We start from the raw sequence: 16,034 nt of genomic DNA on the forward strand, positions 1-16,034 counted from the left end.
CCAGGCTCTTAACTCGCGCTAGCTGGAGTGATCATATCACCCCCATTTTGCACACACTGCACTGGCTCCCAGTGTTTTATAGCAGGGGTCCCCAACCCCCAGTCCGCGGCCCACTACCGGGCCGCAGCCGTCTCACAGCCGGGCCACAAGAGAACTTCCGGCAATGGAGACTCACTCAGACTTTTCAGAACGCTTGGCGGGTGGGGCTTTGCAGTGGCGCAGAGAGAGGAGAGAGACCGAGGTGAGAGATTATTACAACAAAGTATTTTTATGGTCCCGACAGTTTCCCCATATGACACAAGTCTATAGAAATCTCATTACTATGATGTACATTCAGCAGATACTTTCATTACAACGAAGTGACCTTGAAATGCTTGAATGAATCATCCACAGAGCAGTTAGCTGTGGTCGCAGCTCAGTTGTGCACATTTGCACAATGATCCCCAAACAGAAACATTGTAAAAACATTTCTTTCTTCGAACTTTCTTCGTACTGTTTTTTTTTTGCTGTTTTTGTTTCCTGTAGTTTTCAGTGATACCTTTTGCTTATTGCTTGTCAACATTTGAAAAACATCCATTGGAATTTAACTTATTGTCACCCTCCTATAGAAATAGACACGAAAACACGATAACGGCGTTAATGTTTGTGATGTGCAATCTGTTGGAATGACAAAAAAGAAGAAAAATCTTGGGCTGCAAACGTATGCGAACTGCTGCATTTGAAAACAGTTTTTATGTGGTTCAGTGAGGCTCGTTCAACAAACATTCCTATTAATGCGGTACTCATTCAAGAAAATGTGAGGTTTCTAAACTCTCTTTGGACCTCCGTCAACGGGACAACACGCCAAAGAGCATCCCGAAGTGCAATCACCACGTCTGTTTAAAACTGTTTATCTGTTGCTGGGGCAACAGCAGGCTCACAGCTCTACTGTGAAGCAATCGCGCTTCGGTATGCACTTCAGCGTGATGTTCCTGTTGGTGCTTGAAGAGGATCAACTGCTTGAGGTTGCAAATGATGGTGGCCTTGAAATTATGTTTGAGACAACTTCAAATCTCCATACATTTTGGATTAAAGTCAAGGCGAAATATCCTGAGGTTGCCACAAAAGCACTGACGAGTCTGCTTCCATTTCCAACATCTTATCTTTGTAAGGCAGTGTTTTCTGCAGTGACACCAACCAAAACGAGATTACGGAGTAGGCTGAACATAAGCAAAACACTTTGTGTGTCACAGTCTTCCACCCCAAATGGGATCGTCTGGTTGCAGGAACACAAGCTCAGGGCTCCCACTGATTCTGCATTATGGTAAGTTGTATAATTTCTATTACGATATTATAACTTAATAATAATAGAAATGTAATTTAAATTGTGTGTAAAACTGCCGTACGAACCCACCCCGAATCCTCAACTCCTCCCCCCTGTCAAAAAGGTTGGAGACCACTGTTTTATAGAATTCATTTTAAAGTTTTGGTACTTACTTTCAGAGCTTTGCATGGGCAAGCTCCCGAGTACCTAACCAGCCTGCTCCAACGCCATACAGCTTGTCAAACTCTCAGATCTGGGCAACAGGGCCTTCTAGTTGTCCCACGCACTCAGCTAAAAACCCTTGGGGATTGTGCCTTTCAGTCTGTGGCACCAAGACTATGGAGTAGCCTGCCTTGTGGTCTGCGTGGAGCCGAGTCTGTTGATTCTTTTAGAAAACAACTAAAAACATTTCTTTAAAAACAAGCTTTTAATTAGTGCTGAATAGTTCCAGTTTGTTTATTTATTGTTTTTATTGGTTTTGTTTATGTTTTGTTTTAACTGTTGTATTTGTACTGTATTTGCTGTTCAGCGCTCTGTGACATTTTGTCTGTGAAGGGCGCTATATAAATAAACTACTACTACTACATTTCTAGATTTTGTGTGTCAGGTTAATAGTTGACTGTAAATTGGTTTGAGTGTTGGTCTATGCATATGTGGAGTCTGTGATAGGCTTATGGCCTTTCCAGGACAGTTTCCTGCCTTGTGCCTAGTCTCGCCTGTATATGCTTTGACCCAACTGTGAAAACTGAATTGGGTTATTTGAGAATGTTAAGATTCCAGAGTTCCATAGTTGCATTCAATGGCTAGTTATAAAATTGAATATTTATTAAGATAAAATGACTGTCTACTGTACATTACTGAAGCAGTGTTTTTTTTCCAGTGGGAGTTATTTTCCATTATAGATAAACATGCTGTACTTATTCCTATTTTCTTTACAAAGACGTATTAATGTTTATAAGAATATATTTAAAAGAGGTATACAAATTTAAACTTTATATTAATTTGAATCTTTCTAATTTTCCAAATATAAATAATGAATCAGCTAGCTAGGATCCTGTTTAGTCTAATCCAGTAGGCAACTTAAATTTAACTTTAGTTATTACTCATAGCATTATGTAGTTAGGTTTTTCTAGATATACTGTAATAATTTATTCATCACATTAAATGGAAAATGTACATGTTGATATGTAGAGACATTTACAAGGAATAATATGCTTTTGTATAGCTGTAATGCATAATAAAGTGATGGCAAAAGATCATATCAATGTAAAGGGCTTTTGCTCATGTTAGTAATGAATAATTCCTGCATTTTCTGTTGATTTTGCAGATAGATAGTGAGTAGATTTAGGAATATCTCAAAGAACAAAAAGGACTCGGAAGGCTCCGACCAGGTCAGTTCAGTTTAGTCATGGTCAGTTTGTCTGATTCAGTACTTACTACTTGCTTTAACATTCATTTAAAACATTTGAACAAGTGAGATTCATACAGCAGACTGGGTAATAATGTTAAATTTTTCATCCATTCATTTTTATATATTAACATTAATAAATTTTTAATTCATCTCATTAGCCATATATTTTTTGTTTTTACCTTTTCACAGTCAAATATTAAGGTACAACCACAGGATGGTGGGTGTGGCTAAGGAGCTTTGGGGCAGTAGTATTACTAGGTACTGTATAACATTGATCAAAATTTCTCCTTTTCGAGAGCATTCACTTACAATGTATAACTTCAGTAATTTAAACATAGCAAGTGACAGTTTCAGTCCTTTGTTTTCTTGGCATAATGTAAAATGCTGGTTAAATGCCCAATTACCAAATTGCTGAAGTTACGCACTATGAGTGCCTTTTAGTTTTCTAGATGTAAAAATACTTTAAATTATTATGTGTTTGTGTATTTTAGGGAATGGTATTCACTGTAGTAAAGATAAATATTGCAACCTATTATTCATTAGCATTGGGAATCTTCTTTTTAAAATGGGATCAGGGAAACACTGTCCTTATTAGCTTATGCAAAGACTGAAATGATTTGAAAAGGTCATGGCATTTTTCATTATTATTATTATTGTTATTATTATTATTATTATTATTATTTTATTAAGGATCAGGCCACCTCTAACTAACAATTTTGTAATTCATAAACACTAAAGTAATGATCTATTTATTAGTGTTAAATTGACTGACTCATCTGATCAGAAATTTTCATGGAATCACGATTGCTGATTAATTGAATGACACTTAATGTTATTCATTTACGGTAAATTAAAGTGTGCCAAAGTTGGGGATGAAAGTGTGCCTTAAACTGTTGGGTCATAAACCTCAACTTCATACCACTGGACTCCCTGTGGAACCAGAAACAAGTCACTTAACATGCCAATACTTTATCTAAAGAAATTGTCAACAGCTATGACACTGTGATTTGGATAAAATGACAGGTAAACACATATTAAAAAAAGTTAATCTGACATCTTGAATCAGCAGAAGTGTAAAGAGCACAATGATTTTAATATCTCAATGATAAAGGTAGGTGATAAAATTAACAAAACATCATTCCACTGATCAGACAAGACTCCTTGGATTTGGGAAAAGAGTTATTGATTTTTGAAATCAATGTATCCTATTTAAGAAATTACAAAATGAAAAAACCCTTGTTGAATTTTAAGTGATGTCAGCTCCTCTCTTGTCAGCTTATCCTACTATTTACTCTGTAAAATAGCTCATCTTTTATTCAAGCTGTGACGTAATTTAAATAATGGATAGAGACCACACAGCTGTGTCAGCAGGAGACAGTGTGCAAGGCCTCACTTTTACAAGGAACACTTCATTCACACTATGTAAAATATATAAATGTGTATAACAAGGTTGTACTTGACTCACCTCAATAAAACATTATTTCATTTGTCTTTATATTTTGAATGAATGCAGTCAGTCTCCATCAAAAGATGTTGCTATAAATACAGTGTAACATAAATATATCTTGTACTTTTTGCAATCTATAGATTGCTGTACAGTTGGTTACTTATAATTTCTGTTTTTCCTCATGTCCATGAATCTTTCCAATAGTTTGAAATTTGAACACAGTTTTAATCAACAGCCAGAACATTGAACTAGAAGAAGTAATGATTGATTTTTAGTTTTAGATAGTGTCTGCTGTATTCATATTCAACATATTTTGCATAAATCAATGTAAGAAAAATTTAATATCATGAATAAAAAGTGTGCTGGCATATCATTGGCAAATTGCGGTATGAAGGTGGACAGTCTTCATGTTTTGGTAATTGTTAAGAGATTAACATTCTAGGACTGCAAGAGAATTCCAAAGGTGACTGCGTGTATATGGGTATGTAAAAAACTAAACAACTGCCAAGATACAAGTGAGTTAACAAAGAGGAAATATGGAGTTTCATGTTGGTCAGATGTACAAGTAACAATCTCACTATAATATGTACATGATTAAATACTTCAACACGAATGGAGGAATTTTAAATACATATTCCATGTATCTCTTTTATTTTTTCACCTGATTTGTCCATTGCAGGTTCATGAAATAAAAAATGTACATCATGCCATGTTCAGGCTCCACTATGCTGCAGGACATCAGTCCATCCCAGGACTCATTCATAATTAAATTTAGACTCTTTTATACCTGGCCAGTTTGGAGCTACCAATGAGCTGGACAAATATATTTTTGGGATTTACCAGATTAGCCAGATTACATTGCAGAAAATCCACATGAACATACATATAAAATATTTTACAACTTTTTTTTTGAAGCAGTATTAAAGTAATTTTCCATTTGAGAAAAATAAATAGGAATGAGGTACAGTAAGTGCTTGTTTATTCGGTGCTGGTGCATGCACTATAAGTCTTCTGCTTACTTTTATATTAGCAGGCACAATGCATACTGCATTGCAGCAAGCTGGCAAGACTCTGACTTATCTAAAGGAAAGAGGCACCTGCTAAATTTAATGACAGAGTGAAGAGTTTTAGTAATATCAAAAAGGATGTAATCCATTTTAGCATTATTCTGTGAGATTATTTCCCTTTGCTGACTAAGCAAAGTAACTTATGATTTTGCTGAAATGTGAAAAAAACTATCAAGACTTTTTGGAGGTGTTATCTCCCAGAGCTGTTCTGAGGTATTCCCTTAGTATTGTAGGAAACTCTTTTTCTTATTCTATGCCAACACATGGAATGAGGATACACAGGTCAAACAGTGTATGATACAGCTGTTAAAGATTGGTACAGTTCAGTATAATTAGGAGGGTGAATCAAAAAGTAGATGCATTCTGAAAATTATTGGTAACCACAACAGATAGAAAATGATGAAATCCAAGATTCACAATGGCTTATGGGTAGTTTTCGAACACACACAGTGCAGCACTCTGCTGTGAAGCCAAAGTCAAATGAACATTGAAGCTCCACTGTTAGATTCTTGAATAACGCTCTGTACCAGAATATTTTTGGGCAGAGGTAGTGAAACCTGTTTGAAATTCATAGAAAGATGTTGGCTTGTGCAGATCAGTAAGTTGTTTGGGTACCCCTTTTATGCAAACTTTACAGTACATCAGGTCATCATGTACTAAGGCATGTGTAGATCCATAGCTGATATTCAAATGTGCAGTAATAGCATAATTCATCAGTCTTCTCTGATGAAGGCATTTGCCATGTCTATGTCTGCTTGTGTGTGTTATGGTTGACCAGATCGTGCTTCTTTGGTTACACTTATTCTTCCCAATTTTAACCTTTTGTACCCATTCATAAACTTTTCATTGAGCAGTGCTGTTTTCACTTCTTTACTGAGCCAGCATCCTTTGGTGAATTTCACCATGTTTCACTCCCTTTGCCAAAGAAATCTCACTACGGCACGTTGTTGAACATTGGTACAATCCTGCAGCACAGCGCCCATGTTCATTTGACCTTTTTTGTGCTGTGCGTGTTGGAACCACTCTTAAGCCATTGTGAACGTGTTGTGTTGAGTTAGCTTCTGTCTGTTTCCAGATTTCCTTTACCTTTTGATTTACCCTCATATATAATTATAAAAGAGCATGGGTTAATGAGTGGATCATTGACTTACAATGAGTCCTCAAAGCTTTTGAATCTTGGCTGAGATCACTAAATGAAAATTAATAATAACAGAACACTGCCTGGTAGCTCTTCCACCACAGATAAAGAATGTAATAGGAGATCAACTTGGATCTCATCTGTGTTTATTTGTGTGGATGTCCTCTTTTATCGATCTGAGGCTTATGGAAAGTTTAATTATGGAACACTTTTTGCACAGGCTAAGCTTACCACTCCCTAATAGTTTTATCAGTCTAAGGTTTCACACAGAGAAGCTCAGCCAGTGCCACTGTAGGTGTCTCTCTCTGTTGATGTGGCCACTGATTGGTCTTCTGCTGTTCTGAACTCCCAGTGCCCTTGGAGCACTTATTCAGTAATATTATTTGTTTTTATTTTTTTCAAAAATAGCTTATGCGATCCCTTTATTTCATGTTCATATTAATTAAAATTTACACTGCATGGTCAGATTCATCCATGTTAACACTTATTTGAATTTTAGGCTTCTGAACTATACAGACAGTCCCAGGAGCATTGGCATCAAGATAGGATTACACCCTTTCACTCCATCACAGTATAGAAAGTAATGGACAGTCAGTTAATTATTTAGCAATGCCTATAGTTGCTCAAGCATCTCTTCTTTGTCTTTACCTTGAATGACCCTAACTTTGCTTTCTTAGATTCTGCTTTAAAGGCCTGCATAGAGCATAGTGCACTGCACATTTTTATGAAGAAATGCTGAATGTCTTTATTAGTTTTTTATTGCGAGACTAAGATAATTTATTAAAAGAAGATGTAAATGCAGCATTTGTGAGAATATGAAATTAGAATTAGGTGGTGTACAACCTCTCTTTTTATGATAATAATTTCTTTCCAGGTGTCAGATTTTGCAGTAGTGGGAGTATAACACATGTTTGAACATTCTGAATGTACAAATGTTTTCTAAATCTTGCTTTATTGTTTCTGGAGAAAGATTATATTATTAAGTTTAAACTTTTTTATTTGTGACATTCAAGAAGGTATACTAGCATATCATACCAAGAAAAAACACAAATTATGAAATCTAATCTTGCAAATTTTGCAGTGTGAAGTTGCTATGAAACAGCCACACCTACAATAGTGCAGATTACAGCTGGTTAATGAGAACGTGTTTTGTCAGCAGTAATGGCTCTGCTTGATTTTTAAAATGATTAATCTTTGTAAAATCAGTATCTTTCTACCTTCTATAAACCACACCTTACCTTTCAGACTATACCTGCTGCAATGGTGTTAAAAAGCAATTAAGAAAATAAAAAGATCAGTGGACCTCCACCTCAGAATCCCAAGAGCCTGGCAGAAAAAACAGACTGTGCTATTAAACCCGGAAAGTGTGCAATGCCGTCTCCTCCTAATGATGGAGGTAGGTAAAAACATTTCATTTGAAAGCAATAAACTCTCGCTATGTAATATTTAAAGTTACTTGACAAAAATAAGATAGGTTTGGCACAGAGCAATAACATTTTTTGATGGTATGAAAGGATAATAATGAGCTATGATACTGTTTTCAGTTAAGAGTGCTAATTAAGAGTGCCTGACAAGGGAATTTCAGTACTGATCAAGAATGTGTTTTGCATTTCCAGAGCTCAGCTGCATTTACTCAATTGTCCTCTTGTTTATGTGATTATGAGATACCCAGTCTGGCACTCTGCATCTCTTTAAATCAAAGCCAACTGTAAACTGGCACTTGCTACTCTCAAAGTCTGTCCCTGCCCAAAATTAATAGTCATAGATTCAAATTGAGAACTGCTGACATTAAAATTGGAATGGGGGGGGGGGGGGGGGGATTAATGGAATATGGAGAATGCATTCCCTTTAACCACATCTTATCATCTCTACATGCATATTTAGAGGAAAGATTCGAACTTGAAGACATGTCCTGTTACAAAATTTTGGAGGGCTGTCTGGTATAATAAGCATTGGCTTGAAAATTTCACAGCTTAATCTTATCTTCTCCACCTCTCCTTTACTAAAACACCCGACTTGCAAGTCAAAGATTTGCTAGTTATATTTTTTTGCATTGTGAACCATTGTTTAATTAAGACACATTGTAAGCCTTTAAAAACTTATTTGCATTTTTCCAAATAGATAATGCTTAGGTGAGATGGTATAACAATAATTTAGTTTTTGATTTGTAAATATGTCTTAACATCAGTGACATATTATAATAACTACTGGCCTCTTTGTGATAACTAGTAGTCTGTCCAAATAGTTAGCCTTAACATGAGACTATGCAGTTATTTATTAAGTTAGTGCTGAGACTACAAAATCTGTTGTAAGACTATAATTGTGGAGTTTGGGGCCCATAATACACTCTTGTTTCTTAATCATGTAAGTCTTGCTTATGGAGATGGGGAAAATAAAAGTCTGTGATAAAGACCTCAAATACTGGACATGCTTTTTCTGAGTACATTATTCTGGGAGTATCACACACTAGTATGTGCAGGCATATGCACAAAAAGTCTTTACATGGATTTCACAACAGTTTTTTTATTAAACATACATATATATATTGTATAAACACAAAGCATAAAACAAGATGGCAGCACAAAGTGCAGCTTTTACTCTGTAGTACATATTTGTAAATAATGAATTATAGTGAATTTTGAAAGTAAGGCCAGTTTCATATGAGGCATAATATTGCTGTTACAGATGATCAAGGAACATCCACCATGACTCTTCAGTCTGCAGTCTCGTATAAGAGTACTGGAAAGCGAAAGATTCGACAGAAGAAGAAGAAAGGGCACATCACAGCAAATGTAGCTGGAACAAAATATGAAATAGGTATGATTTTATTGTTGGCTGATCAAACCTATATGTTTTATTAGTTCCTTTCCTCTAATACTAGGCACTATTAAAATGCAATTTATAGAGTATTAAACATTGCTTAAATTGTTATATATATATATTGAGGATGTCATCATCTATATGCTACACCGATCCCTCTCTCACTTGGACAGAGGCAGTGGTGCTGTAAGAATTATGTTTCTGGACTTCTCTAGTGCCTTCAACACCATCCAACCTCTGCTCCTTAGGGACAAGCTGACAGAGATGGGAGTAGATTCATACCTGGTGGCATGGATCGTGGACTATCTTACAAACAGACCTCAGTATGTGCGCCTCGGGAACTGCAGGTCTGACATTGTGGTCAGCAACACAGGAGCGCCGCAGGGGACTGTACTTTCTCCAGTCCTGTTCAGCCTATATCCTGGACCCCGTGATCATCAGAGGTGACTGTGTGCAGAGGGTACAGACCTATAAATACCTGGGAGTGCAGCTGGATGATAAATTGGACTGGACTGCCAATACTGATTCTCTGTGCAAGAGAGGACAGAGCCGGCTATACTTCCTTAGAGGACTGGCGTCCTTCAACATCTGCAATAAGATGCTGCAGATGTTCTATCAGACGGTTGTGGTGAGTGCCCTCTTCTACGCCGTGGTGTGCTGGGGAGGCAGCATTAAGAAGAAGGACGCCTCACGCCTGGACAAACTGGTGAGGAAAGCAGGCTCTATTGTAGGCACAGAGCTGGACAGTTTGACATCCGTGGCAGAGCGACGGGTGCTCAAAAGGCTCCTATCAATTATGGAGAATCCAATGCATCCACTAAACAGTATCATCTCCAGACAGAGGAGCAGCTTCAGCAACAGACTGCTGTCACTGTCCTGCTCCACTGACAGACTGAGGAGATCGTTCCTCCCCCAAACTATGCGACTCTTCAATTCCACCCGGGGGGTAAACGTTAACATTATACAAAGTTATTGTCTGTTATACCTGCATTTTTATTACTCTTTAATTTAGTATTGTTTTTGTATCAGTATGCTGCTGCTGGAGTATGTGAATTTCCCCTTGGGATTAATAAAGTATCTATCTATCTATCTATCTATCTATCTATCTATCTATCTATCTATCTATCTATCTATCTATCTATCTATCTATCTATCTATCTATCTATCTATCTATCTATCTATCTATCTATCTATCTATCTATCTATCTATATTGTGTATGTCCCACTCATCCTGCTAAAATATCTCTGACCCATTAAAGTATGGACTCCACAAGACCTCTGAAAGTGTCCTGTGGTATCTGGCAGCAAGATGTTAGCATCAGATCCTTTAAGTACTGTAAGTCCTTTAACTCTCTGAGGGCTGAATATTTATTTCCAAAAACATAGTTTCTGAAAAGCAATGGTTTCACACAGAAATCAACATAAAACGTCTGTTGCTGCATGCTGTGGCTGCCAGTTTGCCAAGAATGTGTGGTAGGCTTGCTGCCAGGCTGACTGTGTGCCTGGGGCAAAGTTGCAGTGCACTGCAATCTGGCTTCTACCTCTTATCATTGTTAAGTGGCAGTCCTCCCTGGCGAACATTGTCAGTACAACGACTAGCTGGGGACCAATCAGCTGAAACTGGAACCTCACACTCGTTTTCAATCACTTGAATCAAAATCTGAGTCCGACAAGTCATAGTCCAGTTCAGAGATAATAGGCAAAATGTCGTCCACGGAGTATTTTGCTTTACGCACTCGCTTTGATCTCTCACCAAATGTCAGTGCCATTTTTGCCGTTGTTTGCGCCTTGCTACTCATGCGAGCACAGGAGATCTCGGTAAAACCAATGAATCTAACTTTCCTTCTAGCAACAAGAGTCCAACTAAAACATAATGGTTGTTTTTGTCACAGTTTACAGTTGATTACCATCGACAACTCCTCCTTTTGACAAAAGTCGACATCAGCCCTGAAAGAGTTAAGCCCCAAAGTGGGAATTTCATTAATCAGGTTTATTTTTCCAATACATTTCCCTGCTCAGTGAGGAATTTGGAGGCCAATTCAACACCTTGAACTTTTTGTCATGTTCCTCAAACCATTCCTTAACAATTTTTACAGTCTGACAGGGTGTATTATCCTACTGAAAGAGGCCACTGCCATCATGTGTATGTGGTCTGCAACAATCATTAAGTAGATGGCACATGTCAAAGTAACATCCACATGAATTCCACAACCCAAGGTTTTCCTGCAGAACATTGTCCAGAGCATCACACTGCCTCTGCTGGCTTGCCTTCTATACAAAGTGCATCCTCCTGCCATTTTTCCCCAGGTAAATGGCACACATGCAGACCAGTCCACCATCTTCCACTGCTCCATAATCCAGTTCTGATGCTCACATGCTCATTGAAGATGCTTTCGGGGGTGGACGGGCTCAGTATAGGCACTCTGACTGATCTGTGGCTACGTAGTTCCATACGTAGCAAGATGTGATGCACAGTGTGTTCAGACACCTTTCTCTCATGACCAGCATTAGGTTTTTCAGCAAGTTGTGCTACAGTCATGATTCCTTCAGATCGGACCAGACAGGCTAGCCTTGGGCTCCCATGACCCTGCTGCAGACTCACCGCTTGTCCTTTGTTTGACCACTTTTGCTAGGCTCTAACCATTACATACAAGATGTGCCGTTTTGGAGATGCTTTGACCCAGTTGTCTTGCCATTACATAGTTGCTCATATTCTTACACTCCCCCATTTTTCCTGCTTTCAACACATCACCTTCAAGAACTGACTGTTCCCTTGCTGCCTAATGTATCTCTCATCTTAACACATGCCATTGTAATGAGCTAATTAATGTTGTTCACTTCATATGTCAGAGGTTTTAATGTGGTTGATCAGTGTATAGATATATACTGTGTATATATATATATATATATATATATATATATTGTGGAAAACAACCGGAACAGAGATAGAGATAAACAAGAATGCCCCAAACACACATGTTTATTTTGCTTTCTAGTCCCCAGCACAACACAATGCAATGCACAAACCCCACAGTGCTTACAGCCTTTTACTATCACTCTTTCTTCTGCCACCTCCAATCCTCCCTCATAAGCTCCATCCTCTGCCTTCCGTCTCCGGCTCCTTGAATGTAGCAAGGTGGCCCCTTTTATAATGCACCTGGATATGCTTGAGGTGCTCCCTGATGACCTTCCTGCAGCTCTTCCTGGAGTGGCGGAAGTGCTGCAGTTAATGGCTCTGGAACCATCCAGGTGCCCCCTGGCGGTGGCCATAGCCAACTACAGGGTGGAGGGTCCAAGCTCTGTGGCCCCCATAAAATCCAGGGGGGCTGCCGTCTTGCGTCCCGGGGAAGATACTGTCCCTCTCTTGGTCCTGTCCTTCTTCATGTGTCCCGGTGGGGCAAGGTCCCCGGTCATCTATCACAATATATCTCTCTATTATAATAAAAAAATCCTGGGACGAGACAAGACTTTTTAGCCTGGGACAAGATGTGACTTTTTCAAAGAGATACTTACACGTCCTGTGAGACAAGACTTTGTGCCAAGAGATTTAATCACGCCCGGGGACAGAAATGAAAGACAAAGAATAGATGACAAAGTAGAATGTCGTAAATAATTCAAAAATGTTTGCACAACACACATGCAGAGCAGGTTAGAGATAATGAAAGTACTAAAATTTGTAAGTCTCAAAAAATGATAGTAAAGATCGCATTAGCGCAAACAAACAGTAATTATTAATCCAATAAACCTTGAGACGAGACAAGACTATTTTCAAGAGATTTTTTCAAGTCCCACGAGACGAGACTATTTCCAGGAGATTTTTTTAAGTCCTGCCCTCCCCTCAACTATTTATTGTTAATGGCCCATGCCCACGGTCCTCTCACCTCTCATTCATGTGAATGCTTTTGTCAGACACAGTTTCTGCGCTCTCAACTCTTATAAATTTTTACGTTTTCCTCACTTTAAGATCCCAATAAAAGAACACTTATTATGTTCAAATCTTAATGAAGAATTTCATCCCAAAGGGTTAACAGAAGAAATGAGTACACAGGCAATCCTAGCACCAAGAAACGATGAAGTGAAACGAATTAACGTGAAAATTGTCGATCGGTTACACAGCAAATTGGTTAAATGCGTATGAATAGACTATGCTGAAACAGCTGGTGGTGACTTGTTCTGAAGTTGAAAACATCAAATAAAAATATCCCGTAGAATATCTACAACCGTTAACACCATCTGGTCTTCCACTGACCGAATTACTGTTGAAAGAAGGATGTATCATAATGTTATTGCGTAATTTATGTATGAGTGATGGGCTATGCAATAACACAAGATGTGTTGTTTTCATAATTGGTTGAACAATTCTAACATGTAAAATTTTAACAGGCAACAAGAAAGGTAATGTAGTATATCTTCCACGGAAAACATTAGACACCAAAGGAGATCTTGATATGCCATTTGTATTAAAATGTTTACAGTTTCCCATTAGAATAACTTTTGATATGACAATTTACAAATCACAGGGACAAACGTTCAAAAAAGTTGGTTTATTTTTTAGAGAGAAAGAAATGATATTCACTCACAGGCAGTTATACGTTGCTTTGTCACAATGTAACACCAAACACAGAATCAAAATTCAAAGTGATATTAACGAAAAGTTAATTACAATTAAGGGCGGCACGGTGGTGCAGTGGTAGCACTGCTGATTTGCAATAAGGAGACCTGGGTTCGCTTCCCGGGTCCTCCCTGCATGGATCCAACCCGCTATATCCTAAGTACAGGGTCACGGGGGTCTGCCAGAGCCAATCCCAGCCAACACAGAGCACAAGGCAGGAAACAAACCCCAGGCAAGGCGGCAGCCTACCGCTGGGCAAACACACACACACCAAGCACACACTAGGGACAATTTAGAATGCACCTAACCTGTATGTCTTTGGACTGTGGGAGGAAACCTACACAGACACGGGGAGAACATGCAAACTCCATGCAGGGAGGACCCAGGAAGCGAACCCCGGTCTCCAAACTGCGAGGCAGCAGCGCTACCCACTGCGCCACCGTATCTCGGAGAGACAATTTGATGTCACGCCCTACTTACAAACAATTTAAAACAAGTGCACAGACATCTAACCTCGCAGTTCTTGAAATGCTTTTGGCAGACACACTTCATCTACTCCCAGCTCTTAAAAATGTTATACTTTCTTGATGGCACGTGAACAACTAAGCGAAGAAGAAAGAGCAGTGCGTCAAAAAGAGACGAAAGTGTTGGAGAGAAAAGAAGGCAAAAAAGGATGCACAAGAGAACAATAATAATCTATGTGACAGTTCAGAAAATAAGGAAAGTAATAATCAGCCCAGACAATGTGGAATTTAAAAGCTCGTAGGTCAAATCCGGGTCAGAAATAAAAGACTTCATAATGATCTTCAAAAACGTTGGTGCGATACACATGCAGAGCAAGTTAAAGAATTTGAAAGTAGGAAAATTCGAAAGTAAAAAAAAAAAGATAATAAAGATCGCATTAACACAAACAAACGGAAATTATTACTTGGAGAAATAAAGGAACAGCAAAAAGAGATCAAATATATGGACATAGGGGATATGTCAGAAGTATGTAGATATTATAAGGCTTTAAAGTTTAAGTTGGCTAATTCCTGTTGCCATCAGGGAAAAGTAGTGTTGCCTGTCAATGAAGAGGCCTATCCGCGAGAATTAAATGATTTGTTGTTTGGTCAAAGTGAAATCCACAAACACTACAGGCAAAATATCCAAGTCTACAATAATCTTTTCGCGTTCACATCATTCAATGCTCAAAAAGTAGATTTACATGATTCGGGACCATATGAGAAACGATGAAGTCAAAAGAATTAACAGGATAATTGTAGAACGATTACACGGCAAATTGGCTAAATGCATATGAATAGACTGCGATGAAGCAGTTGGTGCTGATAGTGCTGAAGATGAAAACATCAACTTACAATATTCTGTAGAATATCTACAAGCGTTAACACCGTCCAGACTCCCTTCGGCTGAATTACTGTTAAAAGAAGGATGGAACATACACTATGAGAATCTGTGGTCCCGCAACAATTAAAGCTATGACAAGTTTAATTTCAAAGAAACCACAATTCGGTCAATGATCACAGAGAAGCAATGCAACATTGGTTCGAAATGGTGTTTGGTCAAATCAGAGCATACATTTACATGATCGAATTTCAAAAAGGGGTTTACCTCACATGCATTTATTCATTACTTTGCAAAATAAATTAATTGCTGATGATGTAGATCAGTTTGTCTGTGCTGAAATTCCAAACAGAGAAACCTATCCTGAATTATGGTACAAAGTCATGTCTCACTGACCACATTTAAAAGATTCAGTATGTTGGGACTCAAAAGAGAAAAAGTGTTTAAAGAAATTTTCAAAAGTGTTCGTTCAATCAATAGATATGACTAAGGCTGGCTTTCCTGATTATCGCAGAAGAGATAATCGTCACGAACAACACACTTATCACGGAAAGAAAGATGGTAAAATTGTGATGATCGATAATTCAATAATTGTACCATATAACCCATATTTGCTCAAACGATTCAATGTCATATTAATGTCGAGTATTGTGCATCGGTTATGAGTATAAAGTACATTTACAAGTAAATTCATAAAGGGCACGATAGAGTACATGTAACTTTATTGAAAGAACAGTCTCAGGATGAAGTTCAAACATATTTAGATACTCGGTACGTCAGTGCAATGGAAAGGGGGTGGCATTTAATGGAATTGCCAAAGCACAATTGAAGTCATTCTGTTGAATTATTAATGAGGAGTGTGTATGTGTATATATGTATGTATGTGTATATA

General features: G+C 38.1%; 1 protein-coding gene across 3 annotated transcripts in view; it reads left to right on the forward strand.

The window, feature by feature from the left end:
• ttll7 (tubulin tyrosine ligase-like family, member 7) overlaps positions 1-16,034 on the forward strand; it is a 294,342-nt gene that overhangs the window by 40,261 nt on the left and 238,047 nt on the right. For all 3 annotated transcript variants that reach the window (XR_007935957.1, XM_028811558.2, XM_051932480.1), the window contains exons 2-3: positions 7,612-7,762; positions 9,052-9,183. Coding sequence is in view for 2 of the 3 variants with exons in the window: in XM_028811558.2 (XP_028667391.1) it covers positions 7,738-7,762; positions 9,052-9,183 (157 nt within the window). In the remaining variant the exon portion in view is untranslated. The remainder of the gene's footprint in view (positions 1-7,611; positions 7,763-9,051; positions 9,184-16,034) is intronic.

Source organism: Erpetoichthys calabaricus, chromosome 10, assembly GCF_900747795.2.
Source record: "Erpetoichthys calabaricus chromosome 10, fErpCal1.3, whole genome shotgun sequence".
NCBI lineage: Eukaryota > Metazoa > Chordata > Cladistia > Polypteriformes > Polypteridae > Erpetoichthys > Erpetoichthys calabaricus.